Genomic DNA, 15,928 nt, shown 5'->3' on the forward strand with positions numbered 1-15,928 from the left:
TAGATGCATCCTATATTGACGAAATACGTGTTGATTTACATGGGTGTGGCACAGCCCATGTAAGCTCAGCCCCCAGCCTTGCGTTGGCCTCAATTATAAAGCCCCATTCAATCGCCAATCCAAGTAGACGGGTGGTTGTATGCTATCGTATCATAAAGATAGATGCAACAGAGCTCAGTTTTGCTGAAAGACAGTCATTTTAGTGCTGTCGTTCACTATGTCTTACTATGGAAATCGTCGTTATGAACAATATGATAACGCCGGGGTCAATAGGCTCCCGTCTGGGCTATTCTTCACGGTCGCTCGGGTTGAACACATGGAACCGCCTGCGCCTGCAAAGAGAGCGCACGACGGTGTTAAACAGAAGAAAGTCATTAACCACGAAAAAATAAACTATGACGACTTTGTGGTTCCCAAGTATAACTCGAAGAAGATAGGCAAGGAGATATATCTGCCAATGCTAGAGGTTTCCGTGGAGGTCGAAGTTGTAGCGACTATTGCATGGTCGAAGTTGACACAAACTTTCACAAACCGATCAAAGCAACCTATTAAGGAAGCGACATACTGCATGCCACTTTATGACAGGTCTACCGTCACATCGTTCGTCTGCACCATTGGCTCCGATAAAATCCTTAAGGGAACCGTGAAGCCAAAGGAAGAGGCCAAGGCCGAGTTTAAGAAAGCTGTTGCAAAGCAACAGGTTGCGGCGCTGCTAGAAGAACATACGGCTGAGGTGTTTGAGACAGCCGTGGGAAACATCCCAGCTGAAACAACGGTCAAAGTTGAAATCAGCTACATAACGGAGCTAAAAGCTGATCTCGGAGGAGATGGCGTTTTGGTCACAATTCCTACCTCAGTGGCGCCACGATATGGAGCAATCCCCAGCTCAATGAGAGATGCTTTTGCAGAGTTGCTGGCAGTCCCTGAAGATAATGGGCTGCAGATCAAAATCCAAGTGTCATCGCCCGTTGCAATCACCAAGATTGAGAGCCGGACACATCCAGTCTCAATAGAGATGGGTTCTCATGGCACTAGAGTGACCAAAGATATTAGAGATTTCTCTAAAAAACAAGAGTCTCAGGGTTTCGATCCCAAGAAGGCCGTAGCAACACTATCCGATAGAAACGCTTGCCTAGGGAAAGACTTTGTCCTCCTCATCCAAGCAAATGATAGGCAATTACTAGCCTCGCGCGCTATCAGCGAGCCACACCCAACGATTCCCGACCATTCTGCGTTAATGGTCTCTATCAATCTTCGAGATTTATATACTCCTAATGTCGTTTCTCCGAAAATGGCCAGTGAGATCATCTTTGTGGCTGATCGATCCGGGTCGATGAAGAAGAGCATGGAAGCTTTGAAAACAGCGATGAAATTCTTCCTCAAAAGTCTTCCAAACAACTGCATTTTCAACATTTGTTCTTTTGGAACTACCCACAAACTTATGTGGCCCAAGTCGCAACCTTACAACCAGGAAACTGTCGATCAAGCCTTGACTTACGTTGCCAATGACTTTGCAGCAAACATGGGAGGGACTGAGATACAGGGAGCGTTACGATACGTTGTTGATAACAGTGAAGTATCTGTGGCCACTGAAATCATCACCCTGACTGATGGAAGGGTTTGGGATACCCCCTCCTTGTTTGACTTTATCCAAAAGACAAGATCCTCAGGGCTAAACCAAAACACCCGGTTCTTCTGTCTTGGTATCGGAGACGCCGTCTCTCATCATCTCGTCGCGGGAATCGGTCGATACGGCGGCGGATTGGCCGAAACTGTACTAACAGACTCATCGGGCGACTGGATGCAGAGGGTTATTGGAATGCTACGTGCAGCATTAACGCCCTCGAGCTGGAAAGTCGATGTTACATTAGACGGTGTGTCTATCTCTGGAAAGGAAAGTGAGAACAAGCGTTGTATCCAGGCTCCACATCAGATCCCAGATTTCCACGCCTTCGCAAGATATTCAGTCTATTTTCTTCTCAATCAAGAGTTCGAAGAAAAGGTCGTCAAGATCAAGGCCACTTCCGTATATTCAGGAGAAACCTTCACTGCGGAAATTCCAATCGATAAATCAGATATAGGGAAAAAGTGGGTGCATCAACTTGCCGCCAAAGCTGTCCTGGGCGACCTCGAAAGCGGGTCAAGCTGGATCCATGATAAGAGCAAAAATACCACTGATGTGAAGACCAAGACAGAGGCTGATGAGGAAGCTAAGATCGAAGGCGAGAAAATCGGGATAGAATGGAACATATCGAGTAAATGGACAAGTTTCATTGTTGTCGATGAGAAAAGCTCGCTAGAAAAGCAGTCTCGCTGGTATCAAACCGGCCACTCTGATCTCGCTGAGTTGACACGGCCTAGATTCGAACCAAAATACGATAGTCATACTCTAGCAAGTGACGCCCAGCTAGGACTATCAGGCAAAACCGTGGAGGGCCAGGGATCTTCTCAGCCACATGACTTTTTGTCGTATAGAGCTCCACAGAGTTATCGGGATGCTCCCCCCCCCGAGGATTATTCGATGTTCCCTCAGAGATCTAGGGATGCTACTCCCCCCGAAGATTATTGGACGCCCCCCAAGACAAATGGGAGAGGGCATGCATGCTACGCCCCCCACCAGATTCGTCACCACAGAGCCCCTGAAAACCGCGATTCGCAGGAACAACAGAGGGAGAAGCAGCATCCAGACCCAATGTACAATTTCAAGCCGATGAAAGACGACTCGTTTTTACCCGGCGCCACGTACTCGTCGCAGGCACCCAGTATGGGACGCACCATTAAGCCCGCCAGAAGCTTTTCAAGATCAGGCACAAGCCGGTTTCCCATACCCCCGGACGAGGAGCCAGGAAGCCCACGCCCCCCGCAGCAGCCGGCGAGCAATACGAATGACCCGCCAGTTGTGATAAACCAATACCAATTTGAAAACAGCGACGGGAGCGACGCTGAAGCTATGGCTGGGGTTACGGCCATGAGGCTGGGCGATGAATCTTTCGATTTTGCGTACGACGATGCGCCGTACCAATCCCAAGCTTCCATGCAAATTGCCACACAAGTTCATTTGTTCAGCGACGATTCTTTCCAGACGCTCCTAGAACCCAGCCGAGCTGCCCCACAAGATACATTTTACAGCGACAATTCGACGCAAGAGCCCACTTCCATGGAAAAGGGGTCTGAAAGGCACTCTCACGATCCTTACTTTGTTCCTTCTAATCCTTTTACCCCTCTTGGTTCCAGTGCTGCTACTTTTCCTGATTATCCTATACAACCCAGTGATTTTTTCAATCCCCATCCTCCGTCTTCAGGTCCCAGCAGCTGGAATCCAAACCCTAGCTATGTCAGTCCTCAAGAAGAGCGTTGTTTGTTCGCTCCTCCACCAGCACAGGGCCATACCGCCCAAAGTTCACACTCCAGCGACCGTCCCCGGTCTTCTACTATCTCTCGTCCCAACTACTCCGGGATATTCTCACTCTACCCCGATCCACACATCTCACCCCTCACCGTCCCCAACCTACTCACCACCCAACACTTCCTCGGCTACTTCAGCCTCACCGAGCAGCTCTGGACCCAGCTCAACAAGGAATACAATCACCTCGCCTGGACAACCGCCAACTCCCTACTGCCCCGCCGCGGGGCCAACGACAGCGAATGGCTAGAAACGCGAGAGAAGGTCGTCGGTACCGCTATGGTAGTCGTGTACATTGAGGTGGTCCATGCAGCCGACAAGAATCTGTGGGATCTGGTGGTGCAGAAGGCGCGGGCGTGGCTGGAGAGGGAGATTCCGCATCAGAGGATCCGGGAGAAGGTATTAAGCAAGTTGAGGGGGTTGCTCATTACCCCCTATGACGAAGGGGTTGGTAGAATCATTGATGAGGTGACCAGTATCTCTGCAGTTGAAGCTCAGCCCAAGGATGATCTTGCGACCCCTGGCGACGAGGGGCCCGATGCGGGGGTTGGTGAGGTGGAGGGTATTTCTCTTCTATCAGCGGGATCCGGGGACAGTGCAGGGATGCCGCAAGAGGGGCGAGGTAAGGGTGCTGAGGCGGGAGCGGGGACTGGTGCTGCGGTGAAGTACGTGGGAGAGGCGAAGGGGGAGAAAAAAAGACGCCGAGATTGAAGCGGGTGGGATGGGCGTTGAAGCGGTCTTGGGTGTTTCTCCTCCATCAGCGAGATCAGGTGGGGGTAATAGCGGTGCGGCAAGAGGAATATAATAAGAAGAAGAAGGAGACTGTGATTAAAATGGAAAAAGGGCGTAGAAGCCGTTTCTCATGGTCTGTACGGCGGTAATGACGGAGTTTTGTGTAGTGGTTGATATACTCGGCGATGGAGTTGGGGGGGGGGACCAACGAATATATTGTTGTGTTATATGCGTTGTAGCTAGTTTATCTACCTCTGATATAGTTTTATACCGAAATCATTAACATACCTACAGTCGAGTGACTAGAAGAAAGCGGAGATAATCTTCCTGACAAAGTCGGCCTAACCAATATATTTCAAGAGCCAGGGGAAGAAAAACCAGGGAAAGAACGACCTAGTAGAACGATAATCAGCAAGACCATTCCTTCCTATTCTATGACCTGGCAAATATATCGAAGGCACTAGGGAAAAGGGAAAAAAACTAGGGAAGGAACGACCCAGCAAAGTAGCTACCAGATCTGTGTTTACATAACTGCCCCTTCCCATCCCGTAAAAATCACCCAAACATGCTTCCTCAGGGAAGGAACGACCTAGGTAGAGTAGTTACCTTACAAAAGACTGCCCCTTCCTATACCGTTAAGATAACCCGCCCTATGCTTCCCTAAGAAAGGCACGATCTAGGTAGAGTAATTAGCAGATACGCGAGTTATATAGCCGTTCCTTCTTACTCTGTAATCTATTCCCCATATATACACACCAAAATACCTTAGTCTTCTTTACCACTAACACACACACACGCGCGCACACACACACACCACCTCACAAAACCAAACCATCTTATACAAGTTCATTCATTCACATTTCACAGACATCTACCTATTCCACTCCACCTCCACCTCTACAACCCCACCCACGATCCCCCCCAAACACACATAGCGACTCTCCCCCTTCCATCCCCGACCGTCCATTAATCGGTGTCGTGTGTAGTCCTGTGTCCCTGATCGATCGCCGGGGTATAAACGGTTGTATGACCTCATTTCCTTCCCTCTTCTTTCTCTCTTTCCCCTCTTCCTTTCTTTCTTATTTCCCCTCTCTTTCTTTCCTCTTTCCTTCTTTCCTCCTCTCTCCTCTCTCTCTCTCTCTCTCATTCTCGCACACAAAATAGCGACATCAACGTCAGTGTATCGACCTCGGACCGCCCACCGTAGCGACGGCGTGTATATATGTGTATCGTGTATCGACAACAAGCAAGTAAAAATAAGCGCAGTAATAAACGTGTATACCGTGTATGATGTAGATGGTGTGTGGTGAGACATGATAGTCTAAAAAATAAAAAAAGTATCCGTAAAAAAGGGAGCGGACGCCGCGCCCGCGCCGGCAAGTTTGTAGAGCGCTCGGCGCCGTCGTTTGTTTGGTTTGGTTTAGTTTCGTTTAGTTTGATTTGGTATGGTAAGGTTTGGTTTAGTAAGGTGATGTGACGTGATGTGTTGTTCCCCGCTCAATGTAAGTGAGTGCGGAGTGGTGATTAGATGCGCGGGGTATTTTGCACATGAAGGCTGTCGATTTCGCGATTTCGCGATGGTTATAAGTATCGTACCCGCAGCTGCCAGACAGCCAGACCCCTACGTGATAGCGACGTTGTGTGTATATATCGACACGACGCGTCGTGGGTATAAAATTAAGGGAGAGCAAAGACGGTGGTATGGTATGGCATGGTATATATCATACCCCCCACCCCACCCCCCCGCCTCACCTCGGATCCTGCTGGTGCAACTGCGCGTGCTCGAGCTGCTGCTGCTGTCTGCCCTGACTACTCACTATCTCTCCCGCGCGAATAAGCGCCGACACCGGATCAAGCGGGGCATTATCGTCGTCCGGGACCGTCGGATGCGGGTGTCTCAGCTGCAGCGGTATTGGCTGTGGCCGGTGCGGCGGGCGCGTGGGAGACAGGTAGCCGGTTCGCTGGCTGGCCTGGTTGATGGAGGAGTAGTCCATGGCGAGGATGCCTGGCTTTGTTAGTCTCGGTGTAGAGTGAGGTGGTTGTGGGAGCTCTGCGCGTAGACTCACCGGACTGGGAGTTGTACGAGATGGACGCGGGTAGCTGGGGGGAGAGCGAGGGGTGTCGGATCGGCGGGAGCGTGTCGAAGTGCTGCGCCTGGGCCTTGGAGGAGTTGTGCGAGAAGACGGGGTGCATGGGGAATGATGGCCTCTCACGTGATGGATCCAGGGGTATGCGAGGGGCGAAGTAGGTGCTCTGGCGCGGGTCGGCGGCCGTGGAGGACGAGGTAGATTGCTGCGTCGAGACGGTCGATTCGGATGTCAGTGATGGTGGGGAAAAAGAGCTAATCGACGACAGCGACGGGCGCGGCTGGTTGTGGAAGGCCTGCGCGAACGAGGTCGGCGTCTCGGGCGCATTCAGGATCCCGGACTGGTTCAGCTTCGGCTCGACCTGGCGATTGTACTCGTGAATTGGGAGGTTTGGTGGGCGGGTGTGATCCCTCCACGCGAGCGTCTGCAGGTTCGGGTTGATGACTGTGTCGCGATATCCCGGCAGCGCGGTGCTGGGCCCACCCGGTGACGTCTGGGCCTTGGTGCTTGGCGGCAGCGGGGCCTGCAGTGCCGTGTCGGCTGGGAACCAGGGCGCTGGGATAGGGCCGAGGGATGGGACGCGTGTCCTCGAGTCAAGTGAGGCTTCACGGCTCAGGCTGGATGGGGTGCTGCTTTTCGTGGTGGTGCTATTGCTGCTCGTATTCAGATTCTCGAGCTTTGGCCTCTTGGAGTTCTCATTAAGTGCTGTAACTGTCAGTTTTGGACCTTTGGGATCCGCTCTGGACATGACCCTACCCTCCTGATTGCTCTCTTGTAGCTGCAGCTGCTTGGCCTTGAACTCGATCAGATATTCCGAGTACGTCCTATAGCTCTCCGTGCGCCTGTATTCCGCCAGCTCGACCGTGTATTTCTCCTTCGCCGCAAACGCCTGCTGCTCGTAGGGCTCCTTCTCGCTCGGCGTCAGGTTCTGCCAGTTCTCTCCTACCAGCTTCGCGATCTCGGTGAAGGATAGCGGCCGGCCCTTCAGATCCTCGCGCATCTCTGTCGTCGTTGTTAGCGCCTGGAAATCGCAGAGGCATGGAGCGCCTTACTATTGGAGAAGATGACATATGCGGACGGCGGCCTCTCGGGTGCGTTCTCGTCCGGCTTGGGGTGCCTCCTGTATTTTCGTTTCCCGCTCGGCTGGGTCGACGCGTTTCCATCTTTGCCATCTGACCTCGGCGTCGCGCCCTTGTTGTCCTCGGACTGCTTGTCCTCCAGCGAGGGCGTGCCTCGCTTCGGTGATGCTAATGCTTGCGCATGGCTGATTCCTCTCGTCGCTGCGATCTTCCTCTGGAGTTTCTGCGGAAAAAAAAGTCAGCATGGGCATCTCAAGTTTCGAGGAAGGGTCGCGCGCACCCTCCTGTGGCCAAGTTTCACGCCGAGGACGTCGCTGCGGAGAAGTTAGCATCCAGTCCCGTAAGTTCCGCCGTGAGATGCCAGTATTTGGGCGGCGCAGCAGCACACGTACAAGTCCGGCTCCGTGATGTCAAGGATGGTGTCCCATGTGTCGAAACCCTGGTCGAGGAAGCTATCAAGATACTGGGTAAGGCCGAGCTCATCGAAGATGTCCGCCAAGTCAGTCATACAGTAGTGCTATGTCTGGCCAACACGTCCAGAGTATGCCGTGAGGAGAGAGGGGCTTTATCTATTGGGCCCGCTTGGAGGCCTGTATTCGCGCAACGGCAAATCGATCATCGGTTCGCGCCAGGTTCGGCGGTGTTTTTCGTTGCGCTGCGATGGGCAGTGGCGGGTTTCGAGCGGCTTCTTAGAGATGTATATGTAGTTTCGAGGGGACCGCGGGGGACCTGGTGATCTGAGATGCCGAGGAAGGATAAGACCGTGGGGGGGGGTGTATTTCTCTGGGTGGTGGTGTGTCGTGTCGTGTGTCGTGGTTGCTGCCGTCGTCGGTGGCGTGTCTCGACAACTTTTTGCGGGCTGAGAGGAGGTGTAGTTCGGTCGATCGAGGATTGCGGATAGAGAGAGACGTGTAAATGGAGACAAAGGAGGAGAACCGGTCAGGATAAAAAAGGGAATTGAAGAGAAAGGCGACTTCTTTGCTTGTGCCTGTATGTGTACGTATAAAAAGGACTTCGTTGAATGAGGGAAGATCTATATAACTTGTTGCCGGGGGGTAAAAGGTAGGGGAGGGGAAGGGGAGGGGGGGGGGGAGGGATCAATATGAAAAGAGGAAAGAATAAACAAATCCGAGGTGGGTAGAGTTGGAGGTGTGGTAGTAGTAGGTAGTGGTGGAGATGGAAAAAAGGCGGAGGGGGAGGGATGATCAGATACGGGCTAGGCGAATTGGCGACAATTGACGAAAGACGTGAGTCGAAAGTATGGATCAAATGGATCAAATGGAGCACAAATGGAGCAAAAGAAGCACCGATGGATTTTGAGTTACAGAGTACGACAACTATACCTACAATAGCATTAGTTTAGTATTTTAGTAGTACTATAGTTACTCTACCGTAGTTATACCAGAGGGATGTATTTCGCTGTAGAGAGGGCTAGAGGGCTAACTAGAGGGGATAAAGGAACTAGAGGGACTAGAGGGATTAGATGACTAGAGGGCTAAAGGACTAGACGATCATAGCGGAGATCCATCAATCGGGAAGGGTGGGAGGGGGAGGGGGAAAGGAAGAAACGGTGGCGGTATAGTGGATAAGGGTGGTAAAGATGGTGGTAGCAGCGGTGGAGTCGGAGAGAGTAGTGCAGTTTCTCGTAGCGGAGACACGGTTGTTGGTGGCAGATTAGGTGAGAAGTGGAGAGCGTAGAAGACGTAAAAGAACAAAGGACAACCAGAGTGGCAAACGGGGAGAAAGAGGGGGAAGGTTTAGGAGGAAGGAAGGAAGGGAAGGAAGGGTCTTGTACTCGTAGTAGCGGGATGAGGAGTAGGGTGAAGAGAATGGGTATGAGTAGAGAGAGTAGGGAGTAGAGATAATAGAGTATAGAGTAGGTTAGAGTAGTTGAGTTAGTTAGTCGCGTATAGTTGCGTATAGTTGAGTATAGGTGGGATATGTATTTTAGTGGCTGGTAAAGAGTTAGTAGGGGTGTTAGTATAGGAGCTGAGGAAGGTGATGGTCGAGTTGGTAGGAGCGGTGGTAGGAGCGGTATGAGCGGTAGGAGCGGTATAAGTGACGGAGGTGGCCGACAGGTGGTATTACTGTGGTCTTCCTTTCCAGAGCCAAATTAAGTAAGTAAGTACCGCCCTCATGGTAGAAATCCAGTACAGCAGTCTCTAATACCGGTTAAAGTTGTGGTGGAGAGGAGAGTAGTGGTAGAGAGAGAGGCACAGCATCATCATCGTACACTATCATAGCCACAGCCAACAGCCACATGTATGTACAAGCTAGTGTGCCCGCCCACACAGTTGTGGTGGTGGTGGTGGATATGTGGGAATGTGAGGATGCGAAATGCCAATATTCGATGGGATGGATGGGCAAATGCGGATCGGAGGGGAGGGGAGGGGGAGGGGAGGGGAGGGGTGGGAAAGGCTGGGTGGGTGGGAAAGAGTGGGAAAGGGTGGGAAAGTTGTGGTGGGAAAGGTATGTGGAAGCGGTGGAAGGGGGGGCATGACGGAATGATGCGCGGTAAGATGGTAAGGTGGTAATAGCGGTATATCGGTATAGCGGTATACTTCTAGGGTGATACTTCCTTCTAGGGTGGATGGTAGTGCGGTAGATAAGTTGCGGTAGTGTGGTAAGGGTCGAAATGCGGTAATGTGGGTGGACGGACGGGACATACGTACGTGGGAGAATCAAGGGGAGGAGAGGGATGTGTAAATCTGGGCGTCGGGGATTTTTGGGGAAGGAAGGGGGAGAGGTGGGTAGAGTCATGGTACTGTACATCTACTTGCCGGGTACATAAACCTCTCCCATCTCTCATCCACCACCACCACATAACCATGCCCACAGCCACAGCCCGGTACAGCCCCTTCGTCAGGTCGTTGGTTCACCATCCAGACAAAATCAAACCAGAACAAATCAGTCAGTCGGAAATCAGCACCAATTCTCGGCGCATGTCTTTGCGGCTATCCCTTGGCGCGTCTTGGCGGCTGCGTGTGTCATGTCATGGGTGCTTGCTTCGCTGTAGAACGAGTTACAGTATAATCCTAGTACGGTAAGCAAACGGCAGTAGAACCAGCCAGCCAGCCACCTCAGCCAGTGGTAAACGCGTGTACACAAGACATCCCCCTCTCCCTCCACATCCCCCATTTTATTCCCGCTCGTAACCCCCAATTCCCATATCCCGATCCCGATCTCACCTCCCCCAATCCTCCCAGCAATCCCCGATTACCCCAGCCAGCAGTTCCCGTGTTCGCCGAGGGGGAGAGGACCTGGGCTACTACTGCCTGCTAACTGTTACTGTCACTGTCCTACAAACACTGTTGTACACCCAGTCCAGCCCCTTCCAGTTCCCCCCCCCAGTGTGAGTCGTTCATGCACACACCTCGTCTTCCCCGTCCTCGTGCTCCCCCACGAGACAACCACGAACAACCGACCGACCTCCGCACCCACGATCCTACCTGCCTACCTGCCGTGTCCAACACGAGCCCGCCACGGCCCCCGCCATTGAAACCTCCCCAATCCCGCGCACAATCCCGCGCACAATCCCGTCCGTAGCTGACACCGAGCACCCGTTAGGTCAGAGTAGCTACCCGTGCTGTACGCCGTGTGTCACCCCAAGCTGCAGGGCTGCACTGCACTGCACTGCACCACAATCCCACGGCTGCACCGATGGCTGGGTTGGGTTGCTGTGGGTGCTGTGGTGGTGGTGGTGGACCTGCTGCTGTGCGACTGCGCTGCTGCATCGGCACCGCCGACGGCGTGTGTTGTGTGCACCGACGGTGCATGGGGTGGGATGTGCCGTGGTGGTGGGTGCAGTATCGGTGTGGCACGTAGCCTGGGCTCGGGGATGGGAGGGGGGTACGATGGGTTGGTTTGGTTTGGTTATCATGCCGGGTTGCGGAGGGAGACACATGATGCCGGGTTACGGAGCGACTACGTTGGATGGAGAGCATGCCGGGTTGCGGAGCGCGTACACCAGACAGGACATCATGCCGGGTTACGGAGTCGTGGCGTACTGTTCCTCGGGGCGGGGTTCCTCGGGGCGGGGTGTTTAAGTCGCTCACTCTACTTAACAGCTCGCTGCTAATCAATCCACTCACTGACTGATAGCTAAAAGTCGCTCATAGCTATGGGTACAGTACAGTACATGACATGTGCCTCACACTGACATGATATGATGAGATGAGAGACAGGAAGGCAGAGGCAGCTCCGAATGGTAAGGTGACGTGCCACGACAGGAAAGGGGGGATGAAGGATTGAGGAGGCAGCAGGATGCAATGCACCAGCAGGCAGGCAGGCAGACAGGTCTGGTGCAGCTCCGAGAGACTGGCGTGGAGATGGTGGTGGTGGTGGTGGTGGTGATAGTGGAGGATGGGGCATGACAGAATATATGCGTGCCTGTCTGTATACAGAATACAGTGTATACGTATACGTATATACGGCGAATACAGCATATACGGCACGTACGATATTTTCACTCTGTTCTGTCTTTCACAATGGACAATCCCCCTTCCTCACATGTATGTCATGCTATACACACTCATATTCCACTTACCCAATACTCACTCCACCACATTAGCACAGCACCCCCGTCAATCCATCCTCCCAGCACCTCCTCACAGCCACAGGGCTACTATACGTACCCCCCTCCCCCTCCCCATCCACACCCCCATCACATCAACATGGGAAACTCAACCCAGACCCCCCTTCCCCATCCACATCCCCATCCCATCAACATCGATAGTCTCCCCCCATTAAGCTTCCCACCAAGCCCCCCCAAGCCCCCCCAAGCCCCCCCACGGCACAATCCCATCCCCCCATCCACCATCCACCATCCGCATATCTCCCATCTCCCATCCCATCCCACACTCTCCCATCCCGCCACCGCAAGCCTGCATCACCACCCAACCCACCGTATCCCTCGCCGGTCCCCGCACATGTCTCACGCCAGCTCGCACCACGCCGGCGCGCTAACCCGAGGTGATGGATCCGTGGTGCTGCTGGTTGTGCGGTGCACCAACGGCGGAGACGGGGGTACGGCGTACGGCGTATGGCGTATGGCGTATGGGCTTGGCGCTGGGATGTCTTGGGTGTTGTTGGTGTTGTGCGTTGTGCGTGCTGGTGGGAGAGAGGCTGATGGAGGCTGAGATGTTGGCATGGGATGAGACGGAAGGGATTGCTCACACCGCTCGTGGGGGAGAGGGACGGCAGTTGAGGGCATGCGTGGGAGAGGTTGGGGTATCTCATAGCTGTGCCGCAGCTCCTGCTATTTCCATCCCTTCCTGTGTATGCCACAGTTACACAACGTCTTCAGCCGCCACGCCACGCCGCCACCTTTCAAAAAAATGACCTGTAGTCCCACAGATTCGGTAACTCCTTCCTATCCCATCTCCATCTCCATATCCACCACCCCATCTCCCACCTCACCTCTCACACACCCAAATCCTGCTTACATAACCCACCTACACCCTACACACACACCCCGGTTCCCAACTCCCGATTACGCTAAGCCCATAAATATCACTAGCGCTGAACTATCTCACTATCTCCCATCTCCACCCCATGTAGCATCTTCTCCGAGGGATCAAGAGAGGGAGCTCTTATCAGCCGCCACCACAGCTCTACATACACCAGCCAGCCAGCCTTACGGACGTACGTACTGTAGTGAACCCTGACGGACGACTAGACAAAACCCACCCATTCATACCATCCATACTACCCTGCTTGTGACAGCGCCACCGCCGCCACCGCCGCCACCTCCGTCGTTGCTCGTATCGCATCGTATCGTATCGGATTGGATTGGATTAGGAGCGAGAGAGCGAGGGCTGTTAAGAGGGACCTGGCTTTGTGGATATCAAGTTTTTTCTTTTTCTTCTTGCTTTCTCTATTTTTATACCTGGAAGGAAAACTTTGGGGGGGGTTTTTTTTGGCTTGTGCCGACGCCGCCGCTTGTTATTACGGGACTGGGAAAGAGAGAAAGGGAGAAAGGGAAAGGCAAAAAGGGGAAAGGGAGAAAGGGAAAGAGAGAAAGGAAGAAAGGGAAAAAAGGAGAAGAGATGGCGGACGCCGGGAAAGATCCTATCAATGATGAGGCGAAGAGGGATGCTGCTGCGAGTATAGCTAAGGTGAGCCCTTCTCCCCTCTCCCCCCTTCTAACTCTTCCTCCCCCATCATCACCCTCATTCATCAAACACCTGCCTCCTCTCTCTACCCCCCTTCATCTATCTACCCAAGACTTCCATCTGAGTCAAACCTCCCCCCCTTCCCTCGCCAGCACCCCCCCCACCTCCTCTCCTCGGTTCGGTCACCTCGGCTCGGCCTCCCTCCTCTTACTTCCTCCTCCCTCCTCTACTTCCTCCTACCTACCTACCCCACCACACCTCCCCGAAATTCCCGAATACCCGGATACGAACCTTTAAAAACCACGTGCTCACATATAGACTTTTTTTTCAAACTAGGCTTTCCAAGATGTTCAGGCGTAAGTCACCTTTCGTTCCGGACCCCGAGGGGGATCCACTTGGGTGTTTTGGTGTGTTGGTGGTGTGGGAGGTGGTACCGAGGGGGTGGTTACTAGCTTGGGGAGGGTGTTAGGGGGGGGGCTAGGGGGAGCTAGGCGATTTGCGGCGGGGATGTGGGATGCCGAAGTCGGGGTTGGGGTGGTATGGGCGGAGTTGGGGTTGGGGGTTTGAGATGGGAGTAAGATGGAGAATGGGATGTGCTGACGAGATTACAGCGGCGAGGAAGCAGCGAGACAGGCGGAGGAGAGGTTAAGCAGGTTAGAAGCCAAGATTGAGGAACTGCTTGCTAGTGCTGAGGCGGGGATTGAAGGGAAGGAGGGGTTGGGAGAGGAGATGGGGAGGGTGGTGGAAGAGTTGAGGGGGTTGGAGGGGGGGAAGGAGGAGAAATCGTGATGTCTGGGATGGAAGGGGGATTATTGGTTATGGGGATTGCAGTGTGGATGGGGGGAATAAGAAGTCATCAACAACTTCTCTGAGGATATCACATTCATGGAAATAACGACTGAGAGATGTAGACATTCGCTGGGATAGTAAGGTGGTCTGACTAGGAGAGACTCTACGCAGGAGTTTCTCCTGCTCTGACTACTATAGTATTCTAGCGAACGCCTGCGTCTGTCTCGCGCACAACTGGGATGGTAGTCGCTGAAAAAGGTTCTATAGCGCTGCCCTAATCTTAGCTCTGAAGCCGAAGATTGGGATTGGGATTGGAATACCCCTTGACAAACTCTACACCACCACTGCGCCAATCTAAGCCTGCCAGATGACAATCCTTCCATCCACACCACTCGCTGCACACATGTATTAGCCCACATCCTCCACACACCCATCAAACGGTCACAACAAAGAAAGGACTCAAACTCACTCGAAAACTTCCTCACCACCCCCCCTTCCCCTTCATAGCTCCTAACCGTACTAATAGTATTCTGATGCACCGTCCCCAACACCGTATCATCCTTCGCCTTCCCCTTCAAATCCATCTGCCTAAACATATTCAGCGCGCTCTCCTCCCTCTCCGCTCCCCTCCCCGCCCCCTTCTCCTCCAGCGACCCCGCAATCGCCCACCCCTGTTCTCCGCCTTGGAAGCGGTACGCCTGGCAGTCGTGGCCCGCGGCGATGATCTCGGCTTCGTTGGTCCAGATCAAGCTCATGAAGGGGAGGAGTTGCGTGCTGACGCTTATTACGGCGCGGGGGGGGGCGTCGGCACCGTTGGGGTACACGACTGTGATGCTGCTGTCGTGGGCGGCGAAGGCGAGGGCGTCTCCTGATGGGGAGAAAGCAGTGGCGTGGACCCAGCCAGCGGAGTTGTTAAGGTACTCTCCACACACGGTGTTAAACGGCAATCGCTCCCCCCACACCCCCGGCTCAGGACGCTCATCAACGCCCTTAATGAAACTGGAGAACACGCGCGCGTGGGCATCGGTGGAGCCGGCGGCGAGGAGGACGGAGTTGGGGTGCCAGGCGACGGTGGTGATGGTGCTGCGGATGGGCTTCTTGATATGCTTGGATACCCACCAGTCGTTCTCCTCTTCGAAGTAGCAGACGGCTATGACGCGGGCGCCGGAGCCGACGGCGAATTTCGTTTCGGAGGGGGACCAGCGAACAAAGGTCGCGGCGCGGTTGATGCGGAGGAGGACGAGGGTGGGCTTGTAGCCGTCGGGGGTGGGCTCCCAGACGAGGGCGTTGCGGTCTGGGGGGGTGTTAGTGGGGGTTTGGGGGGAAGGTGGGGGGGTGTGTATGTACCTTGAGAGCAGGTGACGATTCTGCCGCTCTTGGGAGCAATGTCCACGCTCGTGACGAGCTTGTCATGGCCCTTCAATTCATCCTTGAGCTTGAATGCATTTCCAACTCTGCCGTACAGATCAACCGTCGAGTCGCGGGCAACAGCCAACGTCTTGCGATCCGCCGAGAACGAGTGGTCCGCAATGGGATGGTGGAACAGGTGATGAACTTCTGGAGCTGCCATGGTGAATTGTAGTTATAATTGAGCGATAGGAGGATCTCTCTACTACCACTTTCTTCGAATGTGCTGACGTTGTATGTGTTTTGGTGAGGGTGAGGGGCACGGTGACGACGTCTCGGTTGACAAGGTCGAGATGTGGGGTGGGCCTGGGGGACTAA

At 53.7% G+C, this 15,928-nt stretch overlaps 4 protein-coding genes across 4 annotated transcripts; 2 read left to right on the forward strand and 2 right to left on the reverse strand.

The window, feature by feature from the left end:
* The first annotated feature begins 112 nt into the window (after positions 1-112).
* On the forward strand, positions 113-4,517 carry VE01_03410 (uncharacterized protein). The gene has a single exon (XM_018272900.2). It carries the CDS (start codon positions 218-220, stop codon positions 4,112-4,114), a length of 3,897 nt encoding a protein of 1,298 aa, XP_018132582.1. The 5' UTR covers positions 113-217; the 3' UTR covers positions 4,115-4,517.
* A 1,360-nt stretch (positions 4,518-5,877) lies between these two features.
* On the reverse strand, positions 5,878-8,390 carry VE01_03411 (uncharacterized protein). The gene is made up of 6 exons (XM_018272901.2): positions 7,694-8,390; positions 7,582-7,615; positions 7,275-7,524; positions 6,979-7,224; positions 6,202-6,927; positions 5,878-6,140 (listed from the first exon to the last, which is right to left on the reverse strand). Exons 1-6 carry the CDS (start codon positions 7,807-7,809, stop codon positions 5,884-5,886), a joined length of 1,629 nt encoding a protein of 542 aa, XP_018132581.1. The 5' UTR covers positions 7,810-8,390; the 3' UTR covers positions 5,878-5,883.
* A 4,958-nt stretch (positions 8,391-13,348) lies between these two features.
* VE01_03412 (uncharacterized protein) lies at positions 13,349-14,710 on the forward strand (the record flags this gene model as incomplete). Its single annotated transcript, XM_018272902.2, has 3 exons — positions 13,349-13,417; positions 13,751-13,770; positions 14,026-14,710. The coding sequence occupies 3 exons, from the start codon at positions 13,349-13,351 to the stop codon at positions 14,201-14,203; spliced, it is 267 nt and encodes an 88-aa protein (XP_018132580.1). The 3' UTR covers positions 14,204-14,710.
* VE01_03413 (uncharacterized protein) lies at positions 14,323-15,859 on the reverse strand. The gene is made up of 3 exons (XM_018272903.2): positions 15,551-15,859; positions 14,673-15,497; positions 14,323-14,598 (listed from the first exon to the last, which is right to left on the reverse strand). The coding sequence occupies exons 1-3, from the start codon at positions 15,771-15,773 to the stop codon at positions 14,558-14,560; spliced, it is 1,089 nt and encodes a 362-aa protein (XP_018132579.1). The 5' UTR covers positions 15,774-15,859; the 3' UTR covers positions 14,323-14,557.
* Between the last annotated feature and the right edge of the window lie 69 nt (positions 15,860-15,928).

The sequence above is a fragment of the Pseudogymnoascus verrucosus genome (genome assembly GCF_001662655.1).
Source record: "Pseudogymnoascus verrucosus strain UAMH 10579 unplaced genomic scaffold scaffold_10, whole genome shotgun sequence".
Lineage (NCBI taxonomy): Eukaryota > Fungi > Ascomycota > Leotiomycetes > Thelebolales > Thelebolaceae > Pseudogymnoascus > Pseudogymnoascus verrucosus.

What these genes read in the sequence shown, in the direction of transcription:
- VE01_03410 (XM_018272900.2), top strand. Translation starts at nt 218, where the DNA reads ATGTCTTACTATGGAAATCGTCGTTATGAACAATATGATAACGCCGGG.
- VE01_03411 (XM_018272901.2), bottom strand. Translation starts at nt 7,809, where the DNA reads ATGACTGACTTGGCGGACATCTTCGATGAGCTCGGCCTTACCCAGTAT. An exon ending in TGAAACTTGGCCACAGGAGG is followed by an intron (nt 7,525 to 7,581) that starts GTGCGCGCGACC and finishes TTTTTTCCGCAG; the next exon opens with AAACTCCAGAGGAAGATCGC. An exon ending in ACAAGAGAGCAATCAGGAGG is followed by an intron (nt 6,928 to 6,978) that starts GTAGGGTCATGT and finishes TGACAGTTACAG; the next exon opens with CACTTAATGAGAACTCCAAG.
- VE01_03413 (XM_018272903.2), bottom strand. Translation starts at nt 15,773, where the DNA reads ATGGCAGCTCCAGAAGTTCATCACCTGTTCCACCATCCCATTGCGGAC. An exon ending in AATCGTCACCTGCTCTCAAG is followed by an intron (nt 15,498 to 15,550) that starts GTACATACACAC and finishes ACACCCCCCCAG; the next exon opens with ACCGCAACGCCCTCGTCTGG. An exon ending in GGTGGTGAGGAAGTTTTCGA is followed by an intron (nt 14,599 to 14,672) that starts GTGAGTTTGAGT and finishes ACATGTGTGCAG; the next exon opens with CGAGTGGTGTGGATGGAAGG.